This window comes from Sus scrofa, chromosome 15 (assembly GCF_054392235.1).
Source record: "Sus scrofa isolate SSC_HxYL_T2T_F1_AM1 chromosome 15, Sscrofa_HxYL_maternal_Yorkshire_Landrace_v2.0, whole genome shotgun sequence".
Lineage (NCBI taxonomy): Eukaryota > Metazoa > Chordata > Mammalia > Artiodactyla > Suidae > Sus > Sus scrofa.
The window spans coordinates 21,261,558-21,289,454 of record NC_139397.1 but is presented as its reverse complement, the minus strand read 5'-3'; the positions used below and the strand labels follow the sequence as shown (position 1 = coordinate 21,289,454).

The 27,897-nt window shown below is 36.6% G+C and overlaps 1 protein-coding gene and 1 pseudogene across 2 annotated transcripts in view; both read left to right on the top strand.

Moving 5' to 3' along the window:
* The window catches only part of LOC110257201 (uncharacterized), a 758,677-nt gene that overhangs the window by 172,890 nt on the left and 557,890 nt on the right, over nucleotides 1-27,897 (top strand). Inside the window, exon 12 of one of the 2 annotated variants that reach the window (XM_084998887.1) lies at nucleotides 16,571-16,682. The exons of the other annotated variant lie outside the window; for it this stretch is intronic. Coding sequence (XP_084855013.1) covers nucleotides 16,571-16,682 — 112 coding nt within the window. The remainder of the gene's footprint in view (nucleotides 1-16,570; nucleotides 16,683-27,897) is intronic. 2 annotated transcript variants of the gene reach the window in all.
* LOC146395747 (small ribosomal subunit protein uS5 pseudogene) lies at nucleotides 21,165-22,145 on the top strand (annotated as a pseudogene).

The following is a 27,897-nucleotide window of genomic DNA, read 5'->3' as shown; positions in this document are numbered from 1 at the left end:
TTAATATTTTATTCATGTAGGTTTTACATAATTCTTAATGGTTCCTTTATGTTTCATCTATTTTTTCTATGGTTAACATATAAATAAACAGGATTTCTCCCAATGATATTTTCTAACGAGTTTTTTTTTCTTTTTTTTTTGTTTTTTTGTTTTTTGTCTTTTTGCCTTTTCTAGGGCGGCTCCCATCGCATATGGAGGTTCCCAGGCTAGGGGTTGAATTGGAGCTGTAGCCGCCGGCCTACATCACAGCCACAGCAATGCGGGATCTGAGCCATGCCTGCGATGTACACTACAAATCACGGCAACATGGGATCCCTAACGCACTGAGCAAGGCCAGGGATTGAACCCTCAACCTCATGGTTCCTAGTCGGATTCATTAACCACTCAGCCACGACTGGAACTCTGAGTTTTTTTTCTATAGACTGTTATTTACTTTTTAATTATTTTAACTAATCTCTTCATTCTCAGATTTTTATGGTATATTTTAAGTCAATTATCTAAGTTCTTTTTGTTATAGATTTCATTATTTAAAGATAATATAATTTTGCTTTTTTATTCTTAAAATATTTTAAAACATGTATTATCTAATTAATCCTTCCCATGACCTAAATTCAAAAATCTTCATGGTAAGCCAGCATGCAACTTCATAGAACAATGTTATATTGGATTTTGTTAATAGATTCCTTTAAAAAACAAGTTTCAAAAAATTTGGTCTTTCAAAATTTACAATTATGATACCTCTTTAAGAATGATCAAACATAAATGATAGACTAGAAATCCTATAAATGAAACCAGTGCCTGGAGACATATTCATTCATAAATACTTACTGAATACCTGGTATATACTAGGCACAATTCTATGTTCTCCAATTTTTAACTACTGTAATTAAAATATAAAAGCAAAAATCCCTGCCATTATGGTACTTATCTTCTAGAGGGGACTACAAACAATAACTAGGACAAATAAAGAGAACATATTGCTTATTAGGTAGTGAGAGGTACCAAAGATAAAACTAAAGAATAAAAGCATAAGGTGTCAGGGAAGGGTGAAGTTTTAGATAGGATGTCTAGGGAAAGCCTCACTGAAAAAGTCCAGTTTAGCCAAAAAGAGAATGAAAGGCACATCATCTGGCCATCTGGGAGGTAATGCCATGCAAAGGGGAACATTTAGTACGTTGGCTCATTTTAGGAATGGCGCTGTGGCCAGTGTGCCTGGAGCAGAGAGATGGGGGAATAATCAGAGTTTAGGGAGTAACGAATTTGGGGCAGGGGTGGAGACAGGTAACATAGGGCCTTTTAGGTTATAGTAAGACTTTGGCTTTTACTCTGAGAAATACTATCAAAAGACATAGGTGGGTTCAGGTTGAAAGAATGGCCGGATGTGACTTGTGACTGCAGAGGGTCTTTCTACTTCCTCTGTTAAGACTGGGCTGCAGATGGGAAAGGAGGCCTGCTAAGATCTATTTCAACAGTTCACACAAGAGATAATGGTGACTCGTGCCATGCTAGTCATTTGGGCTCATGACTGGTGGAGGTCATGAGAAGTGGTTGGATTATGGATGTAATTTGAAGATATAATAGCATTTCCTAATTGATTCAAAAGGGGATATGAAGGACATAGAGAAGTCGATGATGCACCAAGGTTTCAGTTTGAATAACTTAGGATGAAATGCCTTAACTGACATGGGTAGAGGGAAGATTGGTTATTAAGAACTCTGGAGTGCTATTTGAACAATAGCACAAATTTTAACGATAGGTAAAGCGGTCTTACAGGGGTTTACCATGGCATTCCTTCCTCAGTTCTGACACTTAAGGCTCCAGCTATGGCAATCCACTGATGAAAGGGTGGCATTAAGGCCATATCAGGCTGAAGAAAATGAGAGAGAGAGAGAAAATGAGGCCAGTGTCATGCTGGGCAGGAGAAAGGGAAGAGAACCTGGCTGCCTGCATCTGTGTTAAAGAGATTGAAGTATATTTGCTTACTATGTGGCGTTTGTTACCAAGTTACAAAAATGCATTATTTTTCATAGATATATCCTTTATAAAGACCAAGGTATATAGGTCATTTGATTTATTTAACACATTCTTACCAAGCATCTTCTTGGTGCAAGTTTCTGTGCCAAGAATTGAGACTACCGAGAAATGTATGATTTGATCCTTGCCCTGAAGTAGCTCACAGCCTGCAGGACAGATACATAAAGACAATGAGAAGAATTATTACAGAAGGATGTTCCCCACTATAAAATTAGAGAATAGGAGATGACGAGTTGTCAAGTGAGCTGAGCTGTGCATTTCTCCTTTGCTAATTAATTCTGGGATTCCGTTCTATTGGTATTCTTGTTTTCCCTTATGAATCAGGGGTTTAACTACGAAGAGATTGCAGGGTAATGTATCATAAGACTCTTCGTTGCCTGAGCTGAATTTCCTTCAGGACTTGCAAAATCTTGGGTCATGGGATTCCAACCTAAGATTAAAAAAAAAGTCCAAAGTTTCTGTTCCTTGTTTGTAATTCTCCTAAACACGATTATCTAACTTCTTCTCTAAGTGCCGTGACAAAGCAAAGTTTCTTCAGTAGGGGTACCTATGTGCAAATTCAATAGGTTGTTCATGGTCTTCATAGCCAGGTGCTTGAGAAGAATCAAGACTAGTAATATTCTGGAGTGAGAAGTTCAAGGAGAATTCTTATTGACGGTTGACAGTTGAAGATACATGTGTATGTTGTACTTTGATTGCTCATCCCTTTGAAAAGGCTCTGTGAGCACCATAATTTGTTTCATGGAGCATGTGCTTGTTTTCATAGAAATTTCCTTTTCTGTTTTTGGTATATACCAGCAATTCAGTGAGGTTCAGTAGACTTGACTGTTGGTTGCCATAGGATGGTTACAATCCTCTCAGCTTCTGTAATAAGATATTACCTGAAAGAGATTATCCAGCTTTTCACCTTTAAATCTATGCAGGTATAGAAATTGCTTTAAATTCATAAAAAACAGCTTGTACAATTGTCTACTGAGCCTAAGATGGTCTCATCTTTGAATTATTTTCTTTACACAGTCTTATGTCTATAGTCAAAGCATAGAGAAAGGAAGAAAAAATGAGGAAAATGAAATGATTAAGTGGTATTTTTTCATTTATCTGTATAACAGTTTTTTTTTTTTTTATTGCTGAGTTCACATTTGCATTGTTGATTTGTGAGGACCAAGCATTAGGTTTATTCCTGGTGCAGGTTAAATAGAGACTTCACCCCATTGTGTATTTAGGGAAGTGTGACTCTGCTTCAGTGCTCCACCACCCTTATGGAGTCCACACCCCTGCAGCTACCAAGAATTATAGAAGTGGTGGCTTAATGTTCTTCCTATCCACCATCTCCTCCCACCATCTCCCCATCTGGCAGCTAATCTATGACTTCTGCTATTCTTTCCACTCAATCTACCTAGCTTGCCTAGAGTTTCCTGCTTAAGGTTTGTTTGTGATTATTTCTAACTAAATCATTTTGCATTGACAACTTCACAATGACAACTAAGCTTCTAAAAACACTCAAGAGAGAAGGAAAGGGCTAGATCAAGAAATCAAGTATATTAAAATATGTAATAATATACTTTTTTCTAATTATTAATGGGCATGGGATATATTATCAACTAAACCTGGTCACATTGCCCCAGAATTGTTTTTATAATAAATTTAATTTAAAATTTTCTACTTATTTCCAATTTTTAATCTTAGATATATCCAGAGGATATATTCAGCCTAGTCCAAAAAACAATTATTAAGCCCTACTACATGCTAGACACTATGTTAAATGCTGAGTAACAAGCATGACAGAGGCATGGTACTTGCTTTTCAGGAGCTCTTGCTCTGGTCAGACATCAGTATGTAATCATAACAACTATCACAAAAGTTACCATATTTTATTTTCTTTATTCTTTTTTTTTTTTTTTTTTTTAGGGCTGAACCTAAGGCATCTGGAAGTTCCCAGGCTAAGGGTCAAATCAAAGCTACAGCTGCTGGCCTACACCTCAGCCACAGCAACGTGGGACCCAAGCCACATCTTTGATCTACACCACAGTTCACAGCAGTGTCTGGTTGCTGACCCAATGAGCAAGGCCAGGCATTGAACCTGCATCCTCATCGATACTAGTTGGATTCATTTTCACTGTGCCACAATGGGAACTCCCTTTTTTTTTTTTTTTTTTTTAAGTCACCATGTTTTAGCTATCTTTCCTATGCTAGGTAGTTTCTTTGAGATTTTTGCATCCATTTAATTCTCACAGTATGCATGCAAGTCACATGTTTATTTTCCATATTCAACAGATGACAAAACTGAGATTCTAGTCACTTGCTCCAGTTTACCAAAAGTGGTAAATTAGGGTTTAATATATGGATGATCACATTCCATGACCTATTATTCCATTACCATTATGACATACCACTTTCTTGGACGAGAAAATCCACACCTTTAGAGCAGTGTGAAATGGGTTGATGTGCTCTCATGTCTGTGCAGACATCATTAATTAAAAATAAAATTTCTATGGAGTATTCTTATTGCATTTTTTTTTGTTGTCATTTAAGAAGAAAAAAAATAAATTATTTGAGTTGCTCCTAGAAAAACCAAGATGTGAAGATGAAATAATATTGTATAATTTTAGCAAGCATATAATATTTACAGAGAAGTCATGTTAGGGAGACTACATTTAATTCAGTGATATTTGTTACTATTCAAAATGTTTTGTATCTCCTTTTTTGAAATTATTTTTAGATTCATTTTTTATTCCTCACAAAGAGTTAATTTTATTATTTAATGATCAAAATTATTTTTATTAAAAAAAGGACTTGACCAATTTACCACTAGACTTGTCTCTGGATAAACTTCGGATATTTGGAGAGATCAAACCCACCTTTTAAAGAGGACGATTTGCCACATTTGAAATTCAAAGCGATATGAGAGATGTTTTTATTGCAATTCCACAGTCATGTCTTAAGCAATCGATAGAAGCAATGTACAGTTTTCCAAGGTCATTATTTGAAAGCAGACAATATTAACTTATTGCTATGAGCTGTTCTATTTTTAATGAATGGTTGATTTATAGTTACATATCATCCAGGTAAATTCATTGCAATAAAATCACAACTTGAAGAGTTCTCCTTAAGGTGAATGTGTTTCTTTTAGCTTCACCTCTCCTAGTCCTTGTCTGTGAAGAAGAGAATAGCCATTTCAGGCAGCACCTTCCCAAGGATCTAAATTCAATTTAAAAAAGAAACAAGGAGGCAGCAAGAGCATGACCAAGAGAGGGAAAGAGAGAGAGAGAAATCATCAAAATGAGGAAGTGATTCCTCTAGTTATCAGAAACAGGAGCTAAGGAACAATAGCTGAAATTCACCTCCCCATGGGGGAATGAATCATCAAAATAACCGGTGGAAAACAAGGTTGTGCAACCTTGACTGGCATGTGTCACCGGCTGGTGGAATTTTTAGAAAGGCAACAGTTTGGGTTCATCACTGCGGTTCGTGATTGCACACACCTGTTTGGGGTATGGATTTTGCAACCCCCCAAAAAGGGGAAACTGAACTCACTGCTCCTCCCGAGCTGTGCAAAAAAGCAGAAAACCACAGCTGCTCGAGCAGTTAACAGATATCAGTAAAATACCCATGTTACATAATTAAGGATAACGTTCTTGAAGCATATGGGCCGGAGGTATTATACTCTCATTAAAACTTTAGGTAGGAAACAATTTAGCACATTCTCACACATTTCCAGGGTTGGATTCTATAATAAATGTTTGTAATTAGGCATGCTCTAAACATTTTATTAAATAATACATGAAGAAAGTGGTTGATGAAATATAGACGGCTCTGCACTTCGTGTACAATGACACGGAGGCATCAAGAAGAGACATAAATGATTTCTTCTCATTGGCTTGATAACTAGTCACTCTGGGCAGCTTAAGTAAGACTGGGTGAGGTTTCATTCGTCAGAGTAGGCTGTCTGTAACCTTAAAGAAATAGGAATTGATGGCTCTGTTTTTTTTTTTTTTTTTCCCCCTTCTCTTTTAAAATAAGTTATATGTAGCCCAGTCTTCTTTGCACTGCTATTCCTATTCAAATAGAAAGAAGGGCTTTTGACAAGAGAAATGTAAAAATCTCAAGCATGTTATTCTGGCAAAAATAGAGATCCGTTTAATATGGGATAATAGGGATGGACAGAGCCAAACAAACAAACAAACAAACAACAACAAAAAACCCCAAAAAACACCCCTAGCTCAGCATTTAAAAAATTATACTTAGCCCCACAGGTGCTGTTATTTATAAGCTGGAGAGGAATAAGTGAGGGATATCTCTTGAGAATCTCCAGGGCAGGTGTTGGGTCCTTGGGGAAGTGGTAGGAAACATGCCCTTGAGATGATATTAGAAGCAGGAAAGAAATTCTTTCAGTTGTGCAGCCCCATTTGATATTCTAGCCAGGTGATTAAGGGTCAACAATTCTTATCTAAATGTAAGGGTGTGTGATCTATGGAAAATAAGCTTGGATGATCCCAGGATACTCTCAAGGGAAGAATGATGACTCTCTGAAGTCAGTCAGGTCAGCTAGGTATTTTGTTTTCTAATGCACACAAACAAGAAATCTAGTAACAGAATACACATGAAATTTGGAATGCCTTCTAGAACATACTTGGGGAAACTGGGCAAGGTTGACATAGCTTTTACTGATTTGCCTGCTTAGTAGGTAAATGGGGCTGCCAGTCTGGCAGTTTGCACTGGCAATAAATCACCACTAGACATTTTATTTAAAAATTGGCACTGTCTTGAGGGAGGTGAGGGATTGTCAATTTGCTTTTATTTGAGGCCAGGCATAATCATAACACACACGGGCCACCTGGAAACTTCAGCCCACATGGAGAAGCATGGCTCAGCTCTCTATGGCTGTATTTTTGCATGCTCGGAGAGCACAAGGCTAAATCAGAGTCTCAGGATCCTGACCAGAAAGATCCTGGATGACTGGCACAGCCTGGAGACATCCCTTTTGGAAACCAGTTTGATTTGAGTATTATGATGTAGGAAGGATATCATAGATTTGATGTCAGACAGAAAATGTGGTGGTTTAGTGTTTTACTGGTGGTAATGATGAGGGGGACCAGCAGAACCCATGGAGAAGAGACAACTAGTGCATGCCAAAAATCATTCCATTATTAAGGCATTATGTAGTTTTCTGTTTTATTCAGTTTGCAAGTTCACTTGTAAATTTCGTGATGAATGGAGTCAGAGTTTCAAACAAAAAAAGAGACTGAAGTCATGAATCATGCAACTACCATCCTCATGTGAGCAATGATAGGCATTCCTTCTTTAAAATTTTATTGGAAGAGAGGTGACTTACAAAGTTGTGTTAGTTTGGGGTATACAGCAAAGTGAATCAGTTATGCATACACATACATTCATTATTTTTCAGGTGGGTTTCTTTGAAAATCGTGTGATTAAAAGACTACAGAACGGAGAGTAGGAAAAGATCACCTTGGTCACGTCTGTCTCCTCTAAGGAAGTGGTGGAGGTGAATTCCCTTCCTTCTGTTTCCTAGTTCCCCGAATATTCTTCAAAGCTTAACAGCATCCCTGCACAGATTTTTCTGATTTAAGTATATTTAAGTATTTTGAAAATATGAAAGTTAAGTGTCAGGACAATTATATTACAAACTGATTTACAAATTACCAGTCTCTCTTCTCTGTTTACATATGATATTTATCAGTCTTAATTGTACTGCATATTTTGTAGCATGCAAACTATTAGAAAGGCTCTGGTTAAGATAGAGATATATTGACTTAACTTTGGTCTCATGAATAATTCAGTTTGTTCACTTTCTGGATACATCTAGTTTGCTATTGATGCTGCAAATATTTGAATTGGATTCAACTTGTCCATCAGAGAGAGACCCCCCCCCCCCAACCCCTGGACTTCGCATATATAGTTTTTTTTTTTTTTTCACTTTTTAGGGCCTCATGAGCAGCACATAGAGATTCCCAGGCTAGGGACTGGATCAGAGCTGCAGCTGCCGGCCTACACCACAACCACAGCAATGCAGGATCTGAGTCATGTCTGCAAACTGCACCACAGCTCACGGCGTTGCCAGATTCTTAACCCACTGAGGCCAGGGATCGAACCTGCAACCTCATGGTTCCTAGTCGGATTTGTTTCTGCTGCGCCACGATGGGAAATCCCACATATGTAATTTTGATGACACTATCTACCAAAAAGATAAATATATACTTAGTTTCTGCTTGGTAAAGTCATCAAAAATGATTCAAAATGTCAAGAGCAAACAAGGAAACCACTCCAGTGATGTGTGGAAGCAATTGGCAGTTTTCCTGGTATTTGAGACATGGGAATACTTAGAGATTTGTGCATTAATTACACAGAAACAATCAAAGCATCAATATCTGACCTGATAGGATTTTTCTTTGTTTTAAAATATATAACATTATATCCTTTACTATTTTCAAAAGTTCTGTTAAAAGACAATGGGATATGTGTTTCTTAGGCCACAATGGCTTATAAGCTGCCTGCTAGTAAATGAAAACATTCATAAAATGCACAAGAAAAAGAAGAAAAATGAGAAAGCAGTCACTTTTATAAAAAAATCCCACAATTCTGCCAGTATTCAATGCCTGCATTAAATGTCATGCCAGCAAATCTTTACTCAAATAGATCAAGATGCAGCATATATAAGCCTAAGGAAGAAATAAAGTGTCAACATTTCTTGGGTAGCCTCCAAAATGAGGCAGGTAATTAGCAGGTGTTTATATTTTTTATTTTGATTTGCCCACAGGTATTCATTTAACAGTATGTTTTTTAGAGACAGTCATGCAAAGATTTTTATCTTGGCATGTGTCTCTAACATTTGTTTGGATTTAATATACACATTAATTCAGAGTGAAATTTTCTGATCTGGATTTTATCATACTTGAGGGCCCTAAAAGCTAATATGTGAATATTTATAGCATCCAGTGTATTTTAGCTAACCTGTTAATTTCAGAGTAGTGAAGCTTCTAGTATTTACCTTTATTTTTTTCTCCTCCTGCTTGAGAGTTATTATGGGACATAAATAGTGTGTGTATGTGTAGTTTGTACGTGAAATAGTGTTAACTCACTTTGTGGAGGTCATAGTTTTAATCCCATTTTCACTATTTTGTTTTTAAATAATCCCTTTCTTCTTTCATCCTGAAGTTTTGATGTGGATAACATTGCTTAAAAAATTAAACTATGAAATATATTAGAGATAAAAATAATTCAGGAGAAAATATTATATATAATTTTAAAAAGTATCTATTCTCCATGAAAATAAAGTGTCATTAACGTTCATTGAGTTCTTTAAACATAAAAGGGCACATGCATGCACATGCATTTTCTCACTTGCTCACTCGCTAACTCTAGCAAAAATAGTCTCTGAGGAAAAGAGCTGCAAGTGCCAACTTCCCCAACATACCCAAGGATTTCTTTATTTAGAACCTCCCATGTGCTATTTTTTAAATAAAATCTCTGGAATCTCAGGGATTTTCCCATCCCGCTACATGCTTGAGACGTTTCAGAGCATGGTAACCCCCTCTCGGAATCCTCTAACTCTTCTGTTTTATTTTTAAAGTGTGGGCAGCATTGGTATACAGGGAAGTGACTGTTCCTATGACAAAGAAGGATGAGATTCCCAGTGTGCGTAGCAATGCCTCTAAGATCATGGTTGGGTAGAGAAGCAAACACCATGAACCATCAAGGCTTCTTTTAAGGGATCCTTAAAAATCATGGTATTTTAAATTAAGAGCTCTCTGAGAAGGTGACCAGAGCCATGGGTGGCAACAGCTTGGAACACTTTGTGTAATCCTTGAATGTTCAGTAGGTAACAGTTGATCCTTGCCAAACACTCAAGATGAGATACGCAGCTAGTCTTTTCTCTGTCAAATTATATTAGGTGTAGTGGACCTGAATTTTGGGAATTCATTTGCTTGCAACACAATTATGGCAACTTGGCTCTTTTTGGACCAGACTGTGACAATCTCTGAAATTATTCTAGTATTGTCCCCTTGCATTATAAGGGTAAAATTATTAATATATATTTAAAAAATCATATTTGCATATGGTGTTTCTGATATAAACACACGACCTCCTTTACAATAAAGCACAATGTGCAATTGCAGAAAACTCCTTTTCACTTATGAACGTCTGAGTCTGAGATTCACACAAACCACACTTTTGTTTGACTCCAAAATGTGGGTGCCAAATGAATCTACTGCACTAGGCTTATGAACACTACTGCAACTGTGCAGCTACTATTTCTCTACTGGGAGAATTGTTTTGGCAGATAAACCATCTGGCTTGAAACACAGCCCTCTTTGAAAATATTCCCCATTATGTTAGCTCTGAAACAATGTGTACAACTATGCTCCAGTGGAGGACATGTTAACAGAAATTCAATGTCAAACAATATCTGCTCTGTAATCTCTTGCTAAATGTAAAAAAGAAGTAATCAAAATGCAAGATTTTAATTCTTTTAAAGAGTCATTGTGAATGTGATATAAGATGAAGAAAATTCAGGAAAAATATCTATAAGAAACTATAATAGGAGACTGCTTAACATAGTGACTTTTTTCTTTAAGGATCACCCATGGAAAATGTGGCTTCTTTTGCTAAAGCATCATGAAGATGGCACATTAATGCTGTGTGTTAATTCATTTTCTTTTTACAATTTTTCTGTTTTTACTATTTTTTTCCTTTTTCAAATATGGATTAATTATATATGTTGGGCAAATTGTTGGAAGCTAGCTGGAGATCCTGAGGTGAACTTGGGTGACTCAGTGTGACTTATGAGTCAGGAGCACTGTGGAAAAACTAAACAAATGATATTAGATAGAGGAAACTAGTATGCAGTGGGAATAAGTAATATCTATAATCAGCTAGAGGAAATTTGATAGTTTTAAGAATCCAAGAAAACAATATTATTGTTATGGAAGAGGCATATGAGAGATTTTTAAAAATGTAGTATAAGTACAATTCTATTTAGGGTGATATTAAAAGAGAAGACTTGTGTGAAGTTATGAGAAGGCTGTAAAAAAACTAAGCTGTCTTAATTTATGAAACCAGATAAATCTATTGTGGTGTATCTGAGCCATTGTTTGGGGTGATTGTAAGAGCAGTCAGCATATTGCTGAAACGAAGTGAAATTGAGCTAAGTCCTAGGAGTCACTGTAGCATATATGGAGTAAGAAAAAGTCTTAGGGAACAGAGCCAACTAGTCAAGTGATGGGAAAGATTGATGTCATATAATGATGATAATTCCTGTGAGGCTAAAAAAAATGGTATAAAGATAGGAAACATTGATTTTTTTCCCCCTCCATCACAAAACTGCCTTGTACATTAAAGATACTCAGTTAAAATTTTTTAAAAAACTAAACGGAATTTAGTTCAGTCTAGCTTCTCCCTTTCCCACTCCAGCTTCAGCCATACAAACATGTCTCAACAAAAACCTCAGCATTCAGCTTGCGAAGAAACACACTGTTGGAGTTCCTGGTATGGTGCAGTTGGGTTAAGGATCTGGAGTTGTATCTGTGGTGCCTCAGATTTGATCCCCAGTGTAGTGGGTTAAGGATCCAGTGTTGCTGCAGCTGTGGCGTCGCTTGCTGTTGTGGCTTGGATTGGATCCCTGGCCCAGGAACTTCTGTATGCTGCTGGTGTAACCAGGAGGAAAAAAAGAACCATGCTGCTTATTTTTTTTCTAGTACTTCTAAGATGAGAAAACTATAGTCCATAGAGCTTAAGTTACTTTTTCTGGGGCTTCCTTACACGTGCTCTGCATCCAAGGTGATTTCTGAGTAATAGTTTCCAATAAACAGGCCTGGTAAAGCCACATGAATTGCCCAGAGGATCCAGGGGGATTCTCCTGGAACTGCAAGTGATTGTTAATAGGAAAACACAAGTCTGTTCCTAAGTGGGTTGTTTTGAAGGCTCTTTTGAGGGTTAGGATGGTGATTTCTCACAATCATCTTAGAAAATCTTATAACTATCTACCACAGGGGAGCCAATATCAGTGGCCTACAGAAAATGGTACTGAGGGAAACTTTTGGTCTGGTGTGATTCTACCACTGTTTCCTTGGTGACGAGAAGGAATACATAGGTGCCCTCTGTGTGCTGGGGAATATACTACCCAGTCCTGAAAGCGCAGATTTTCTCAGTCCATTCAGGGCCATTAGCTGGAGCAGGCCCTCTATTAAGTTATATTGTGTCTATGTTTATGACTAGGAAGTGAACTCTGGATTACGTCTCTAGCAGGAAGAGAACAATCAGCAAATTAATGTATTGGACTTCTATGAAGTCTTTTTTGGTAAAGGTTAATTATCACTCTAATACTATAAGGTCTGCTGCCATGGGGAGAGTACTTAACACATGAGATTTTGTTTGCATTTCCCATTTTTTATCCTTACCACTGACGGAGACATACTATCATGTGGTGAGGACAAATCTTTGTTGGAGAGAAATGGGGATGAGATGTTTTTAAACATTAACAGGCCATTTAATTTGGGGAGGTGCTTTTAATCTTTCTTATGCAATTTTATAGATTATCTGTGGTGTCTATATGTGTATCTGGGTGTATGTGTGCATATTAAACTGTCAGGGGTCTGACAAATTTTAAAAGTCCATCAAAGACACTTAGCTATAGATATAAAATGAATCTTTAGGAGTTCCCTCTGTGGGCTCAGTGGTTAACAAGTCTGACTGGCATCCATGAGGACGCAGGTTTGATCCCTGGCCTTGCTCAGTGAGTTAAGGATCTGGTGTTGATGAATCTTTATTTTTTTTGATTTTTAGGACTGCACTCACAGCATGTGGAAGTTCCTAGGCTAGGGGTCGAATCAGAGCTACAGCTGCCGGCCTACGCCACAGCCATGGCAATGCCAGATCCGAGCTGTGTCTGCACCCTATACCACAGCTCATGGCAACACTGGATCCCGAACGCACTGAGCAAGGCTGGGGATCGAACCTGCATACTCATGGATCCTAGTTGGATTCATTTCTGCTGTGCCACAAAGGGAACTTCCAATCTTTAATTTTTAAAAGTAGAGATTCATGTAATTTTCATGGGAAAACAGAATGTGACTTTGAAAGATTATTAGAATTTGAAGAGATAGATGATGATATATACATAAAATTGGAGTTCTCTGTATTTTTGGTTAGCATTCTAAGTGAAGGATTTAAGAGCTAAGAAGACAATTATCCAAATGATCACAGCCCCCGGAATGAGGAAACCTGAGGAATTTTTGTCCCCAAAGGGCTGGGTAAGGAGACAGTGGTGAATGATTTACTTCTTTGTTGCCTTATACAATTCTTCAGGTAGCCCATTCTCCTGTCCCTTTTAAATTTGATGAAGAAAATCAATGCAACAGATCCAGGTAGTGACCCTCACTTTTCTAGATGAAACAAACCAATAAATCCAAAGCAGTCTTTATAATTTAATGGTCATTGCCATCTACCCAAGTAAATGAAGTAATAGCTGAGGTTCAATAAAATGAGAAATGAAAACCAGCCTACCAACTGCACTGAGGTGGGCAAACAGCTGAGCTCAGGGCAGGTAAGGTAGATTAGTAACAGACCACTCCTAAGAAGGTTTAGGCTCTTACTGTCAGAGAGTAATAATTAATGATCAAATGTTAATGGAGATACTGGGCTGTTGATGTCATTAATTCAGCTCAGCGGAGCCAGTTCTGCCCAGGACCTGCCACAGCTGTCACTGCATTTGCTTAATTATTCCAGTGCCTTCAGGCTCTTTTTCTTTCATTTTTTTTCTTTACCCTTTTCCCCCCTACTAACTATAGGACATTATGTTTCCACTGACGCAGAATTATGAAGAGTATCCTGCTCCCTGGTCAGTGCCAACCTCAAAATACGTGAACACCCAAAGGCAAAAAAGGAGACTGTAACTTCTTGCTTAGATGAAAAGATGGAAAATGCTGAAGAAAGACCATCTTTAAATGGCCCGATTGTGCTAATATAACTTGGGGGTTCTTTAAGGATTTGGATGTCGAAAGTGAACTCGGAGCTGAGTAAAATGTCAAAGTGCTCACCCTCTCCCACAATCAAACAAAGAGAATATAGAAAAAGTGGCATAAGAGTGTTGGTAAAACATAATGCCATACAATCATTCTTCCAAGAGGGAACCAGAAAGTTAGCTTTGCTGGGCAAATTGAGGCAAGGAAAAACATGGTGAGGGAAAGGCCACTGTGATTAAAATTCAGTTGTAGGAGTATATGAATTTGCCTGCTGTGCTTTCAGAACCTTTCTGTATTTCTTTAGCTTTGTGGTTTTTTTTTTTTTTTTTTTTTTTTTTTTTTAATCTATTACACTGCCTTAAGTTTAAGGAAAACGATTCTTTGTTAACGCCATTTGGATCTTTCTCCCCTGGTCTGTTCTAATAATCACCACATTTCTTACTTTACTGTTTCCTAATTGGAATGGGGTGTTAATTTGGGTTTTAAAAGACCCCCTACCTTGCAAAATGTGTAATTGAAGAAACTGGTTCCTAGGCTTCTAGGTATACATTTTAGTTGCAATGATGTTATGGTGTCAAACTAGGCCAGTTATCTTTTTTTAAAAAAATTGAAATGTAGGTGATTTACAAAGTTGTGTTAGGTTCAAGAAGTGTACAGCAGAGTGATTCAATTATCTATCTATCTATCTATCTATCTATCTATCTATCTAGATAATATAGATTCTTTTATCAGATTCTTTGCCATTATAGGTTATTATAAGATCTTGAGTATGGTTCCCTGTGTATACAGTAGGTTTTTGTTGATTATCTATTTTATATAGTGTGTATATGTTAATCCCAAACTCCTAATTTATCCCCTCCTCCTTTTTCCTTTTGGTAACCATAAATTTGTTTTCTATGTCTATGTGTCAATTTCTGTTTTGTAAATAACTTCATTTGTACCAGTTTTATTTTTGTTTTTGTTTTTTTTAGATTCTACATGTAAGTGATATCATAGGGTGTTTGTCTTTCTGTGTCTGACTTACTCATTAGTATGATAATCTCTAGGTCATCCATATAACTGCAGATGGCAGTATTTCCTTCTTTTTTGTGGCTGAGTAATATTCCATTGAATATATGCCACACCTTCTTTATCCATTCATGTGTCAATGGACATTTAAGTTGCTTCCATGTCTTGGGTATTGTAAATAGTGCTGCTATGAACACTGGGGTGCATGTGTCTTTTCAAGTTATAATTTTCTACAGATATGTGCCTAGGAGTGGAATCACTGTATCATATGTTAACTATATCTTTAGTTTTTAAGGAACCTCCATATGGTTCTCCATAGCGGCTGCACCAATTTATATTCTCACCAGCAGCGTAGGAGTGTTTCTTTTTCTCCCCATGTACTCCAGCATTATTATTTGTAGACTTTTTCTTTCCTTTGTACCATGCACCTGTGGCATATGAAAGTTGCCAGACTAGGGGTTGAATCAGAGCTGCAGCTGCCACGGCAACGGCCATGGCAACAGCCATGGCAACAGGTCCAAATGACATCTGTGACCTGCACCACAGCTTGTAGCAACACTGGATCCTTAACCCACTGTGAGAGGCCAGGGATCAAACTAGCATCCTCACAGATATAACATTGGATCCTTAACTATCTGAGCCACAATGGGAACTCCATATTTGTAGACTTTTTGATGATGGGCATTCCGAAAGATGTGAGGTGATACCTCATTGTAGTTTTGACTTGCATTTCTCTAGTAATTTGTGATGTTGAGCATCTTTTCATATGCCTGTTGGCCATTTGTTTATCTTTGGAGGAATGTCTATTTAGATCTTCTGTCCATTTTTTGATTGGGTTGTTTGCTTCTTTGATATTAATCTGTATGAGCTGTTTGATTATTTTGGAGATTAATCCCTTGTCAGTCACATTGTTTGAAAGTATTTTCTCCCAGTCTGTAGGTTATCTTTTCATTTCATTTATGGTTTTCTTTGCTGTGCAAACACTTGTAAGTTTAATTAAGTCTCATTTATTTATTTTTGTTTTTGCTGCCATTACTCTAAGAGATGAATCCAAAATAAATAGTGCTGTGATTTATGTCAAAGAACGTTCTGCCTATGTTTTCCTTTAGTTTCATAGTATCTAGTCTTACATTCAGGTATTTAATTCATTTTGAGTTTATTTTTGTATATGGTGTTAGAAAATGTTCTAATTTCATTTTTTTACATGTAGCTGTCCAGTTTCCCAGCGCCACTTGTTAAAGAAACTGTCCTTTCTCCATGTTACCTTCTTGCTGCCTTTGTTGTAGATGTAGATTAATTGACCATAGGAGCGTGGGTTTATTTCCAGGCTTTCTGTCCTACTCCACTGATCTATATATCTGTCTTTGTGACAGTGCTGTACTGTTTTGATGATGGAAGCTTTGTAGTACAGTCTGAAGTTAGGGAGCCTGATATCCTCGGCTCCATTCTTTCTCAAGATTGCTTTGATTAATTAGAGTCTTTTGAGTTTTCATATAAATTAAAAAAATTTCATTCTAGATCTGTGAAAAATGCTTTTTGTAATTTGATAGGAAATGCACTGAATCTGTGGACTGCCTTGGTACTGTTGTAGGCCAATGTGTCTTGCACCTCTGTGCTGGAATTCTGTGGGACTCCTCTCCAAACCAAAGTTCCTCAAAAAAGGTGAGACCCTAAAATAATTTAAAATATCTTTCCAGGATGCACATGATGATTCAAATTAATTGAAGCTCTTCAAATTTTTGTATGTCCCCAAATTTGGAAGTGATCAGTTCTGAGTATGTGCAGTATACTATGATTTTAAATTATTAGAGTCTCTCTAATTTATCTTAAGTGTTTCAACTTGAGAGTAAGGGGAGTCTGGACTTCAGCAGTTGATAGTTGTTTAAATGATTACTACATTTAGATGGAATAGAGGTGATGTGGAATTCTGGGTATTTATGTACATTTTTTAACTCACTTGATGAAATGACATTTTTTTAGATTCAAAAGATATTAGGCCACCAGAAGAAGCATTTAAACAAGCCATTTAAAATGCAGCATAACACAATTTTACTTTCATTGCCATGAGTCCCCACTGATGACCTGAATATGATCATTATCATAAAGCCAAGTGCCTGAATTTGGCAAAGAAAAGAACTCTTCTTTTCTAGCTCATGAATAAAAAAGACATGTATTCAGTAAAAACACCTGATGCACTGTGGTGACAACACATTGAATCTGTAGTCTCTGCTTAAAAATTATACTGTTTTGCTTTAAACACAGGGGCTTTTTGAACTATTGCATAATTATTTCTAATACACAGTCAAATTTGTTCTTTAAATATTTTAAATAAGTGCTATTATGAAAGTATATTTTATATGGTTGAATTTGTTTTCTATTTAAATATTTCAAATAAAGTGCTTCTATTAAAGATTATTTAACTTAAATATCCCCTTTATATCATCTCTGAGATGAATTATCTGAATTCATTTTTAAGACCTTTATTTTGGATATGTGGATATTGACCAAAATGAAAGGTACGTGATTATTAAATGAACAAGATGGAATCCTCAGATGATTTACTTGGTCACTTGACGGTCATTAAACATTCCTCAGATCTTTTACCAAAGGATATTCTCTAAGTGGAAACATTTCAACTTTTGTTGAATGCTCTGATGTCAAGATTCTAAGATGTAAGGTAGATTTATGGTTCAAAAGTTAATATATAAGAAGAAATCCAGTCATTAAGAAGTCAGCTAAAATTCTTAACATGTTTTATTTGTACCTTTGAAAGCCACATAGATGCTCTTTTATTTGATTTAAACAAAAGTGACAAAGGTGAAATTCCAGCATTATTTCTCAGTCACTTCCCTTCCTCAGTAAATGTTTTCATTTTGATAAAAACTAGGATAAGTTGATTATGAATTTGATTTTTTTAAACCAAAACCTAGAGTTTGTGTTTGAAATAGCCTGGCGTATGAAAACTTTCTGCTCTTATAAACTAGCTTTAAGAATCTCCATATTTTTTATTACAGTAAAAAATTAACAGGATTAGAGTTAGAAAATTCTAATCATAGAAAATATGTTATATTTGATATTTCTGTAACCTTAGAGATTTAGGATCCAGAACTGTGTAAAGTCCTACATTGGTATAGCAGTCAACTTTTGCCATCAAATTTATTATTAGTTTTTAAAGTTTGAAAATTTTTCTTTTGTTTACATATTTTTAGTCTCCACTGTTACATTGCTCTTTGGTGCTTACTGTCGATAGGCAGAAAAAAGCTAAGAAAGTTTGCTCAGTTATTTGTGGCCCTACTAAATTAAGAATGTATCAGGGGACTAGTGTTAAGCTATTAAAGAATTATAAGCCTTGTTTAGTTTACAGGTAGAATGAGCACAATTATATCAAGTTAAACTTTGTTGCGCCCATATAAATGCCTAGAAATTGCCCAGTCCAAAAGCATAGTTATATGAAAATAAAGTTCTTGCTTTAACTGTATCAGTTTGGGAGTCCTTGGAAACTGAAAAGATAATTTGGAAAAACTAAAGTACTGTTTGTGCTCAACTCTAAATCTTTCAGCAGTGTTAGCTCAGTAAACCAGTTCAAATAAACATCTGATATATATTGATACACCTTTTAAAATAAAGAATGCTAATATTCCATGTTTTAGTATTGCCTGCAGGGACAGCTGGTATTGTTTTGGAAACAATAAGGGTATTAGTTGCCATTTTAAAAACAACACACAGAATATACAGCTCTGGGCCTTGAGAGATTTGTAAAGAGATTTCTCAGGTTAAAACTCCCTGACCTTTTCAGTTGTTTTGCATTTTAAAAGAAAGATAAATACTTTTCTCTTACATATAAAATAAAACCCAGGAGAAAAAAGAGATAATTTAGAAATTTAACCATAACTTGAGGAAGGTTATAAATTATTTGTTTGCTCTGTTGTAGGTGCAACAGAAATTTTAAAGACCATGTAAGAGAAGTGATCAATAAAGCTGACCTCATAAAAATGAAAATAATAAGCTACCTCTGTATATAAAAATATGAAAATTGAAAATACAAACAAATACTGAATATTACTATAGGTATCACAGGTGAGATAATATGAGTAATACAAAAGCACACCATCCAAATTTATGAAAAAAATATTAAATCTTTCATAGATATAGAGGAAAGTAAGAAACAATTGAAAATAAATTATCAGTGGTTAACAAATTTATGAAAGTGAAATTTGATGAAACACATTATATTTAATACATCATCAACTATAATAAATAGGTTGAAATTAATATAGTTATAAGATAAAATTTCCTAATTCTGAACTATAAACATATTAGAAAACCCAGTCATTCATTCAATAAAATTCAATAAATGTTTTTGTCTACAGGGCACTGTAACAGGTCCTGGGCACATAATGATGAACAAGCTGTTACTAGTCCAGATGGAGAGGCTTGAATGGATTATAGAAAGTAAACAGGCACACACAGGGTGGGGTGACAATGATTTTTCTGTCTAAAGAGCAGGACCATAGAGCATCACTTGGAATTGGGGAACCAGAGAAAGCCCCTTGAAAGAGTGAGGCTCAAGTATAAATGTGTAGTGACCTTCTCCTCTACTTTTGCTCACAACCCTCAACCAAATCCTTTAGCAAACCTGTGATTTCTACCCTCAAAATGCACTGAGAATCTAACCATTTCTTCACCCTCCATTTCTATCACTCTTGGCCAAACTGCCATCACCCATTTCCTGGAATATTGAAATAACTTACCAATTGCTCTGCTTCTTCTCTTCTAGCATATGTTGTGTTTTCCACCCAGTACCCAGGTACCTCCAACCTGGGCTACTCCCCAGTGCAGCAGAATTTCGCATCTCATTCAGAAGAAGACCTTAGGCCTAAGACCCCCCAGTTTTCCATGATCTGCCCTGGGAGCCTGTATGAACTTATCTCCTCTATTTTCTTCCTTGCTGGAACAATGTCACCCCTTCCATCTTTCTCTCTTCCACAAACACACTAAGTGTTCCATCACCTTATGAGCTTTGCACTTGCAATTCTAGAAATGTTTTTCTCTCAACTAAAAGCAGAACGTTGCTACCTCACTTTACTCAGGATTTCACCCTAAGATTTTTTTTTTATCAAGATTCTTCTTTGACCTCCTATTTAAGATGGCATTCTCTGTCATGTCTATGCTGTTACCTTACTTAACTTCTCTTCATATCGCTTTATGTTCTCTTTATATTTATTTTTTAATTATCTGCGTTCTCACTAGAAAGTAAGATTACTGACATTAGGAACGGTCAACGCTAAACCAAAGAAGCAAAATAAGTAGGACATTATCTATTTATCTATCTATCATCTATTTACATATCATCCATCTACCTACTTATCTATCTATCTATCATAAGGAATTGTATCAGGTGATTGTAGAAGCTGGCTAAGAAAATATGAAATTCATAATGCAGGCCTTCCTGAAGAAAAGATTGTGGTCAGCATGAAACTCAGTCACAGGCTTAAGCTTCTGTCCACGGAGAGAATATTTAGTTTTCTCCCAATATTTATTGAGGACTAATGGACAAATAAATATTGTGTATATTTAAGGTGTACAACAAGATGATTTTCTATACCTACGCAATGTGAAATCATGACCACAGCCAAGCTAATGAACACACGTATCACCTCACGTTGTTGCTTATTTTGTGTGTGGTGAGAACAATTAGGATTTACCCTTTCAGCAGATTTCAAGTATCAAGCATACAATGCAGTATCCGTAACTACAGTTATCACTCTGTACATTAGGTCCCCAGGAGTTATTCATTTTATAATGGAAAGTTTATACCCTTTGACTAACACCTCCTCATTTCCCCAACCCCAGTCCCTGGCATGTACCATTCTATTCTCTGCTTCTGCGACTTTGATTTTTTAGAGTTAACTTGTAAGTGAAATCATATAGTATTTATCTTTGTGGGTCTGGTCTATTTTACTTAGCATGAGGTCCTCCAGTTTCAACTATGTCGTCACAAGTGGCAGGGCAGAGGATCCGAATAGACATTGTTCTAAAAAAGACACAAACATCCAACAGTTACATGAAAAGGTGCTCTATATACCAATCATCAGGGAAATGTTCATCAAACCACAATGACTCTCTTCTTCAGGAAAACACCAAATGGAGGGGGACGCTGGTGCTGTGGGGTGGGGGTGGGGCGGAGGCCCCAGGGACCCTGGGATGGGAGGCCGCTGTGGCTTCTGAGGACGCTTCGGCCGCTGCTGAGGCCAGAGTTGCGGCTGCAGTCAGATCCTGGGCCGAGGCTGTGGAGCTCGTGGAGGTAAAGCCGAGGACAAGTAGTGGCTCCCAGTCACCGAGCTGGACAGCCTGGTCAAAGACATGAAGATCAAGTCTCTGGAAGAGATCTATCTCTTTTCTCTGCCCATCAAGAAATCGGACATAATTGACTTTTTCCTGGGAGCATCCCTCAAAGACTAGGTTTTGAAGATCATGTCTGTGCAGAAGCAAACCCACGCTGGTCAGTGGGCCAGGTTCAAGGCATTTGTCGCCATTGGGGATTACAATGGACATATTGGTTTGGGTATCAGGTGCTCTAAGGAGGTAGCCATTGCTATCTGTGGGACCATCATTCTGGCCAAACCCTCCATTGTCCCAGTGCAGCGAGGCTACTGGGGGAACAAGATTGGCAAGCCTCATACTCTTCTGGGCACTGTGACTCCATGCTGGTGCACCTCATTCCTGCCCCTAGGGGCACTGGCATTGTCTCAGCCCCTGAGCCCAAGAAGCTACTGATGATGGCGGGAATTGACAACTGCTACACCTTTGCCAGGGACTTCACTGTCACCCTGGGCAACTTTGCCAAGGCCACCTTTGATGCCATTTCCAAGAGGTACAGCCATCTCACTCCTGATCTCTGGAAAGAGACAGTGTTCACCAAGTCTCCTCATCAGGAATTCACCAACCATCTTGTGAAGACCCACACCAGAGTTTCTGTGCAGATGACCCAGGTTCCAGCTGTGGCCACCACCTAGTTTTATATGAGAAAAATAAAATGAATGAAGCTAGTAAAAAACAAACAAACAAACAGAACAAACCACAATGAGATATCATCCCACACCTGATAGGAGATCTGTTGTCAAATAGACAAGAAATAACAAGTGTTGTGGGGTATGGAGAAAAGGAACACATGTGCACTGCTGGTGGGAATGTAAATTGGTATAGCTGTTATGGAAAACAGAATGGAGAATTAAAAGTAGAATTACCACATGATCCAGAATTCCCATTTCTAGGTAGATATTTCGGAGAAATAAAAATCACTATCTTAAAGGGATATCTGCACTCCTATGTCTAGTCCTGTGTCATTTACAGTAGTTAAGATATGGAAACAGCCTAAGTGTCTATTGATGGATGACTGGTTAAAAAAATGCAAAAATATGAGATGGCCATAAAAGGAAGAAAATCCTGCCATTGGTGACAATAGGCCTTCTAAGTATTAAATCAGCGCACTCCAGCATACTTTACCTCACTTAAGTTAACTGATTATGGATCTTATATCTGAAAACTTCCTTTATAGTAACAATCGGTGTTTGGTTAAATAACAGAGGACTGTATCCTTGCTAAATCAACACATCAGGAAAACCATCACATTGAAAAGATTTATTGGGAATAAATGGGGTCCAGGACACAAAGGGAGTTTACATTCATGTAGAAGCATTTCTGTGTGAAATCTTTGTTAATTCCTCATGAGAAAACTTGGAGGAAGGGAAGGCAACTGGAGAGAGACCCTCTCAATGGTTTCGGTATGAAGGAGGTGATTGGCTGCTGTGGGGAGGGCAGCGGACACAAGTCTGCTTTCTGTACCCTCCTTACCTCGGAAGGAAAGGCCTGTCCAGCAAGGAGCAGCAATCCACTCTTCTAGGCAGAAGTATTGCTTCTAGGGTAAAAGTAGAAGCAAAACTTCTTCTGGAGGGTGGATGAGAAATGGTCTCTTAGGAACCAAGCAAAAATATATTGCAGTTGGAGAAAAGATAGAAGCCAAAACCCTCTACCCCAGGAGGGCTGCTGAAATCCTGATTGGACATAGAATCTTCTATTTATAACAGGTGGAGTTCCACTCCTTCTGGGGGAGAGGGGAAAATTCCTGTCCAAGTACAACTGCAGTTTCAAGGAAGAGTTTTACTGCCATAAGTGGGAGGGGTAGAAATGCCATCTATGCCTTGACATAGAAAGCCTGCCTAAGACTGAGGCTGGGCCAGGACAAGAGAGAAATTTCTTGCCTTCCCAATGAGCTGCATGCTGAATAACAAGCAATAGCAATCTACTACTAAAGGAGAGACAGGCATGGAGGGAGATACCAATGTGGTGTAGGCTTTTATGCAGTACTACAAGCTGATGGGAAAGCAAGAATACTAAGAATAATCATTTAATATTCTAGTCCCACTTTGAACTCAAAATGACATCAGTATACTGCTAGAGGAATGTGAAAACTGAGATATAATGGGTTAAGGTTAACTAGCAAAAACAAAACCCCATTTCAGCTTGATTTCCTGACTGGATTGGCACCCAGTCCCTTTCTAATCACTTCATAGCAGAAGATGGGCATTCATTTCCAAGCATAAGTACTATTTTTTCAAGTCTCTACTATTCTTCTACAAAATGTCTGATATTTAATAATAAAAAAATTACAGGACATATGTAAAAATAGCAAGAATAGACAACCCTTTGTCAAGAGATAAAGCAGTCAGCAGAATCAGAATTAGATATGACACAGATGTTCAAACTATCAGAAAAGGATTTAAAAATAATGATTATCAATATGTCAGAAAACTGGAAGAAAATGTGGACAATATGCATAAATAGTTGGGGAATTTAGTAACATATGGAAACTATAAGAAAATGTCAAATAGAAATGCTGAAAGGAAAATATATCAGAAATGAAGAGCTGATTTCATGGACTCATGATTAGACTGGACACAACTGAGGGAAGACACACTAAAGCTGAAGAGGGAACAACAGAAACTATTGAAACTGAAAGACAAAGGGAAAATCTCTAAAGGAGCTAGAGAAAAAATATTCCATACAGAAGAAGAAAAATAAGGATTATAGCAGGGTATTTGTTGGAAACTATGCGCAAGCCAAAAGCCAATGGATTACCATCTTTAAAGTACTTAAAAAATATAAAACCTGTTAAATCAGCATTGTATACTCAGAGAAGGTTTATTTCAAAATGAAAGTGAAATAAAGATAAAGCTTAGAGAAAAAGCTCAGAATTTATTGCCAACATGCCAGCACTATAAGAAATAAGAAATTCTCTAGGAGAATAAAACCAAATGATACTTGTATATATACCCATAAAAAAAAAAAGAACAGAGGCAATGACAAAAAGTAAATTAAATTTAAAAGATTTTAAAAGACTTAATCACTTTAGAAGATAATAGACTGCCTAGGGAGTTCCTGTTATGGAACAGTGGAAACAAATCCAACTAGTAACCATGAGGTTGTGGGTTCAATCCCTGGCCTCACTCAGTGGGTTAAGGATCCAGCATTGCCATGAGCTGTGGTGTAGTTTGCAGATGAGGCTCAGATCCCACATTGCTATGGCTGTGGTGTAGGCCATCAGCTATAGCTCCGATTAGACCCCTAGACTGGGAACTTCCACATGCCAGAGGGTGGCCCTAAAAAAAAAGCAAAAGAATAAAAATGTATTATGGGGATATAAAATATATGAAAATAGATGTTTGGCAAAAAGAACGCAAAAGATGGGAGGAGCTAATTGGAAGTATATTGCTGTCAGATTTTTATACCAAATGTGAAATGGTATAACATTACTTAAAGATAGGTTATCATAAGTTAAAAATATATATTGTAAATCTTAAGGCTAGCTCCCATCCCTAAAAAGAGATATGACTAATAATCCAACAGTGGAGATAAAATAAAACTATAAAAATCATTTGGCCAATCCAAAGAAAGCAGAGAAAGCAAGAAAGTAAAGAACAATTTAGACAAACAATACATCTAATGAGATGGTAATTTTAAACCAACCAGATCCATAAATATATTAGTAGCAAATAAACTAAACACTACATTTAAAACACAAATTGATAAAAATACCAAGATGCGATTATATGCTATTTATAAAAAACACACCTTAAATATAAAGACACAAATAGTTTAAAAGTTAAATGATTGAAAAAGATATACAATGTAAATCCTAATCAAAAAAGACAAGACACAATCAAACTCCTGGAAGAGAACATAGGCAAAACATTCTCTGATATCAACGTTATGAGTATTTTCTCAGATCAGTTTCCCAAAGCAATAGAAATAAAAGCAAAAATAAACCAATGGGACCTAATCAAACTGACAAGCTTTTGCACAGCAAAGGAGACCAAAAAGAAAACAAAAATAGAACTTACAGAATGGGAGAAAATAGTTTCAAATGATGCAACTGACAAAGGCATAATCTCTAAAATATACAAGCAACTTACACAACTCAACAGCAAAAAAGCCAACAACCCAATGGAAAAATTGGCAAAAGACCCGAATAGATATTTTTCTAAGGGAGATGTACAGATGGCCAACAAGCACATGAAAAAATGCTCAACATCACTGATTATTAGAGAAATGCAAGTCAAAACTACCATGAGATACCACCTCCCGCCAGGCAGAATGGCCATCATGAATAAGTCCACAAATAACAAATGCTGGGGGCGGGGGTGTGTGGAGAAAGGGGAACCTTCCTGCACTGTTGGTGGGAATGTAAGCTGGTACAACCACTGTGGAGATCAGTGTGGAGATATCTTAGAAAACTACACTGTCATATGACCCAGAGAACTGTCATATGACCCAGCAATCCCAGTCTTGGGCATATAACCAGACAAAACTTTCCTTAAAAAAGACACATGCACCTGCATGTTTATTGCAGCTCTGTTTACAATAGCCAAGACATAGAAACAACCCAAATGTCCATTGACAGATGATTTGATTAGGAAGATGTCTTATATATACACAATGGAATAGTACTCAGCCATAAAAGAGAATGAAATCATGCCATTTGCAGCAACATGGATGGAACTAGAGACTCTCATACTGAGTGAAGTAAATCTGAAAGAGAAAGACAAATGTCATATGATATCACTTATATCTGGAATCTAATATTTGGCACAAATGAACCTTTCCACAGAAAAGAAAATCATGGACTTGGAGGATAGACTTTTGGTTGCCAAGGGGGAGGGGGAGGGAGTGTGGTGGTTGGGGAGCTTAGGGTTAATAGATACAAACTATTGCCATTGGAATGGATTAGCAATAAGATCCTGCTGTGTTGCACTTGGAACTCTGCCTAGTCACTTATGATGGAACACATAATGTGAGAAAAAAGAATGTATTACATGTATGTGTAACTGGGTCACCATGCTTTCCAGTAGAAAAAAAAATTGTATTGGGGGAAATAACTATTTAAAAAAATTAAAAAAAGAAAGATATAGTGGCTCCGTTAAAGTCATATACAGTATATTTTGAAGCAAAAAAAATATTACCAGAGATAAAAATGTTCATTAGTGATGAAGGATTCAATTCAATAAGAAAACATTATAATTCTAAACTTACATTCATCTAATGATAGAGCTTCTGAACATGTGAAATAAAAAAATGATAGACTTAAAAGGAGAAATAGACCAATTCTCAATTCATTTGAAGATGACAACACTCTTTTCTCAGTAAAAAAGGCAAATAGGAAATCAGTAAGGAGAATAAGACATCAATAATAAGAATCAACTTGGCATATTAAAAAATTTTTGAACACCACACCCAACAACAGCAGAGTATGTAGTTTTTGCATGTGTATATAGACAGTATTCTGGGGTGTAAAACAAACCTTCACCCATTTAAAAGAATTGAAATTACATAGTTTCCAGGATCACAGTGGAATTAAACTATGTCAGTAAGAGAATATTATATAGAAAATCTCCTAATACTTGGAAATTGAACAATACTCTTCTAAATAATTCAGATGTGAAAAGAGTAAGTCACAAGGGAAATTAGAAAATATTTTGAACAGATTCAAAATGAAAACATATCAAGATTTATGAGACAGAACCAAAGCAGTGATTAGAGGGAAATTTATAGCATTACATTCTTGGGTTAAAAACCAAGAACAATTTCAAAACAGTAATGTATACTTCACCTTAGGAAAGTAGTTAAAAAAACAAGTAAAAGAGCAAATCGAACCCAAAATAAGCAGAAGGAAGAAAATAAGGAAGATAAGGAAAGAAAAACAATAGAGAAATCCAGCACAACCAAAAGCTGGTTTTCTAAAAAGGTCAAAAGATATTGTAAACCTTTAGGCAAACTGATTAAGAATATTAAAAAGTTACAAATTACCAGTATTTGAAACAAGAGGACAACACTACAGAAAATTCAAACCCTTAAATGGACAGTAAGGGGATATTATGTACAACGTTATGCCAATAAATTGATAACTTAGATAAAATGGGTAAATTATCTCAAAAACATTAACCATGAAAATTTACTTAAGAAGAAATAGATAGCCCTGGAATGTCTAATCTATAAATAAGTTCATTGTCAAAACAGCCTGAAAACAAAAACTTCCAATTCCTGAGAGTAGGTGAAATCTATTAAATATTTTAGAAAGAACAATACTCGTTCTATTCCAAATTTTAAAGAAGATGGGAGGAAACCTTCCCAAATAATTTTATGAGACCAGCATTATTCTGATACTAATAATTGAAGGAAAAAAAACACAAAGAAAGCAAATCTACAGAGCACATTCTTTATTGAACATAGACACACAAATCCTTAACAAATCTTGGAAATTAAACTCATCCAAGATAATAACTTTTGACTTGATGGGAAGCAAGTTTATTTCAACATTTGA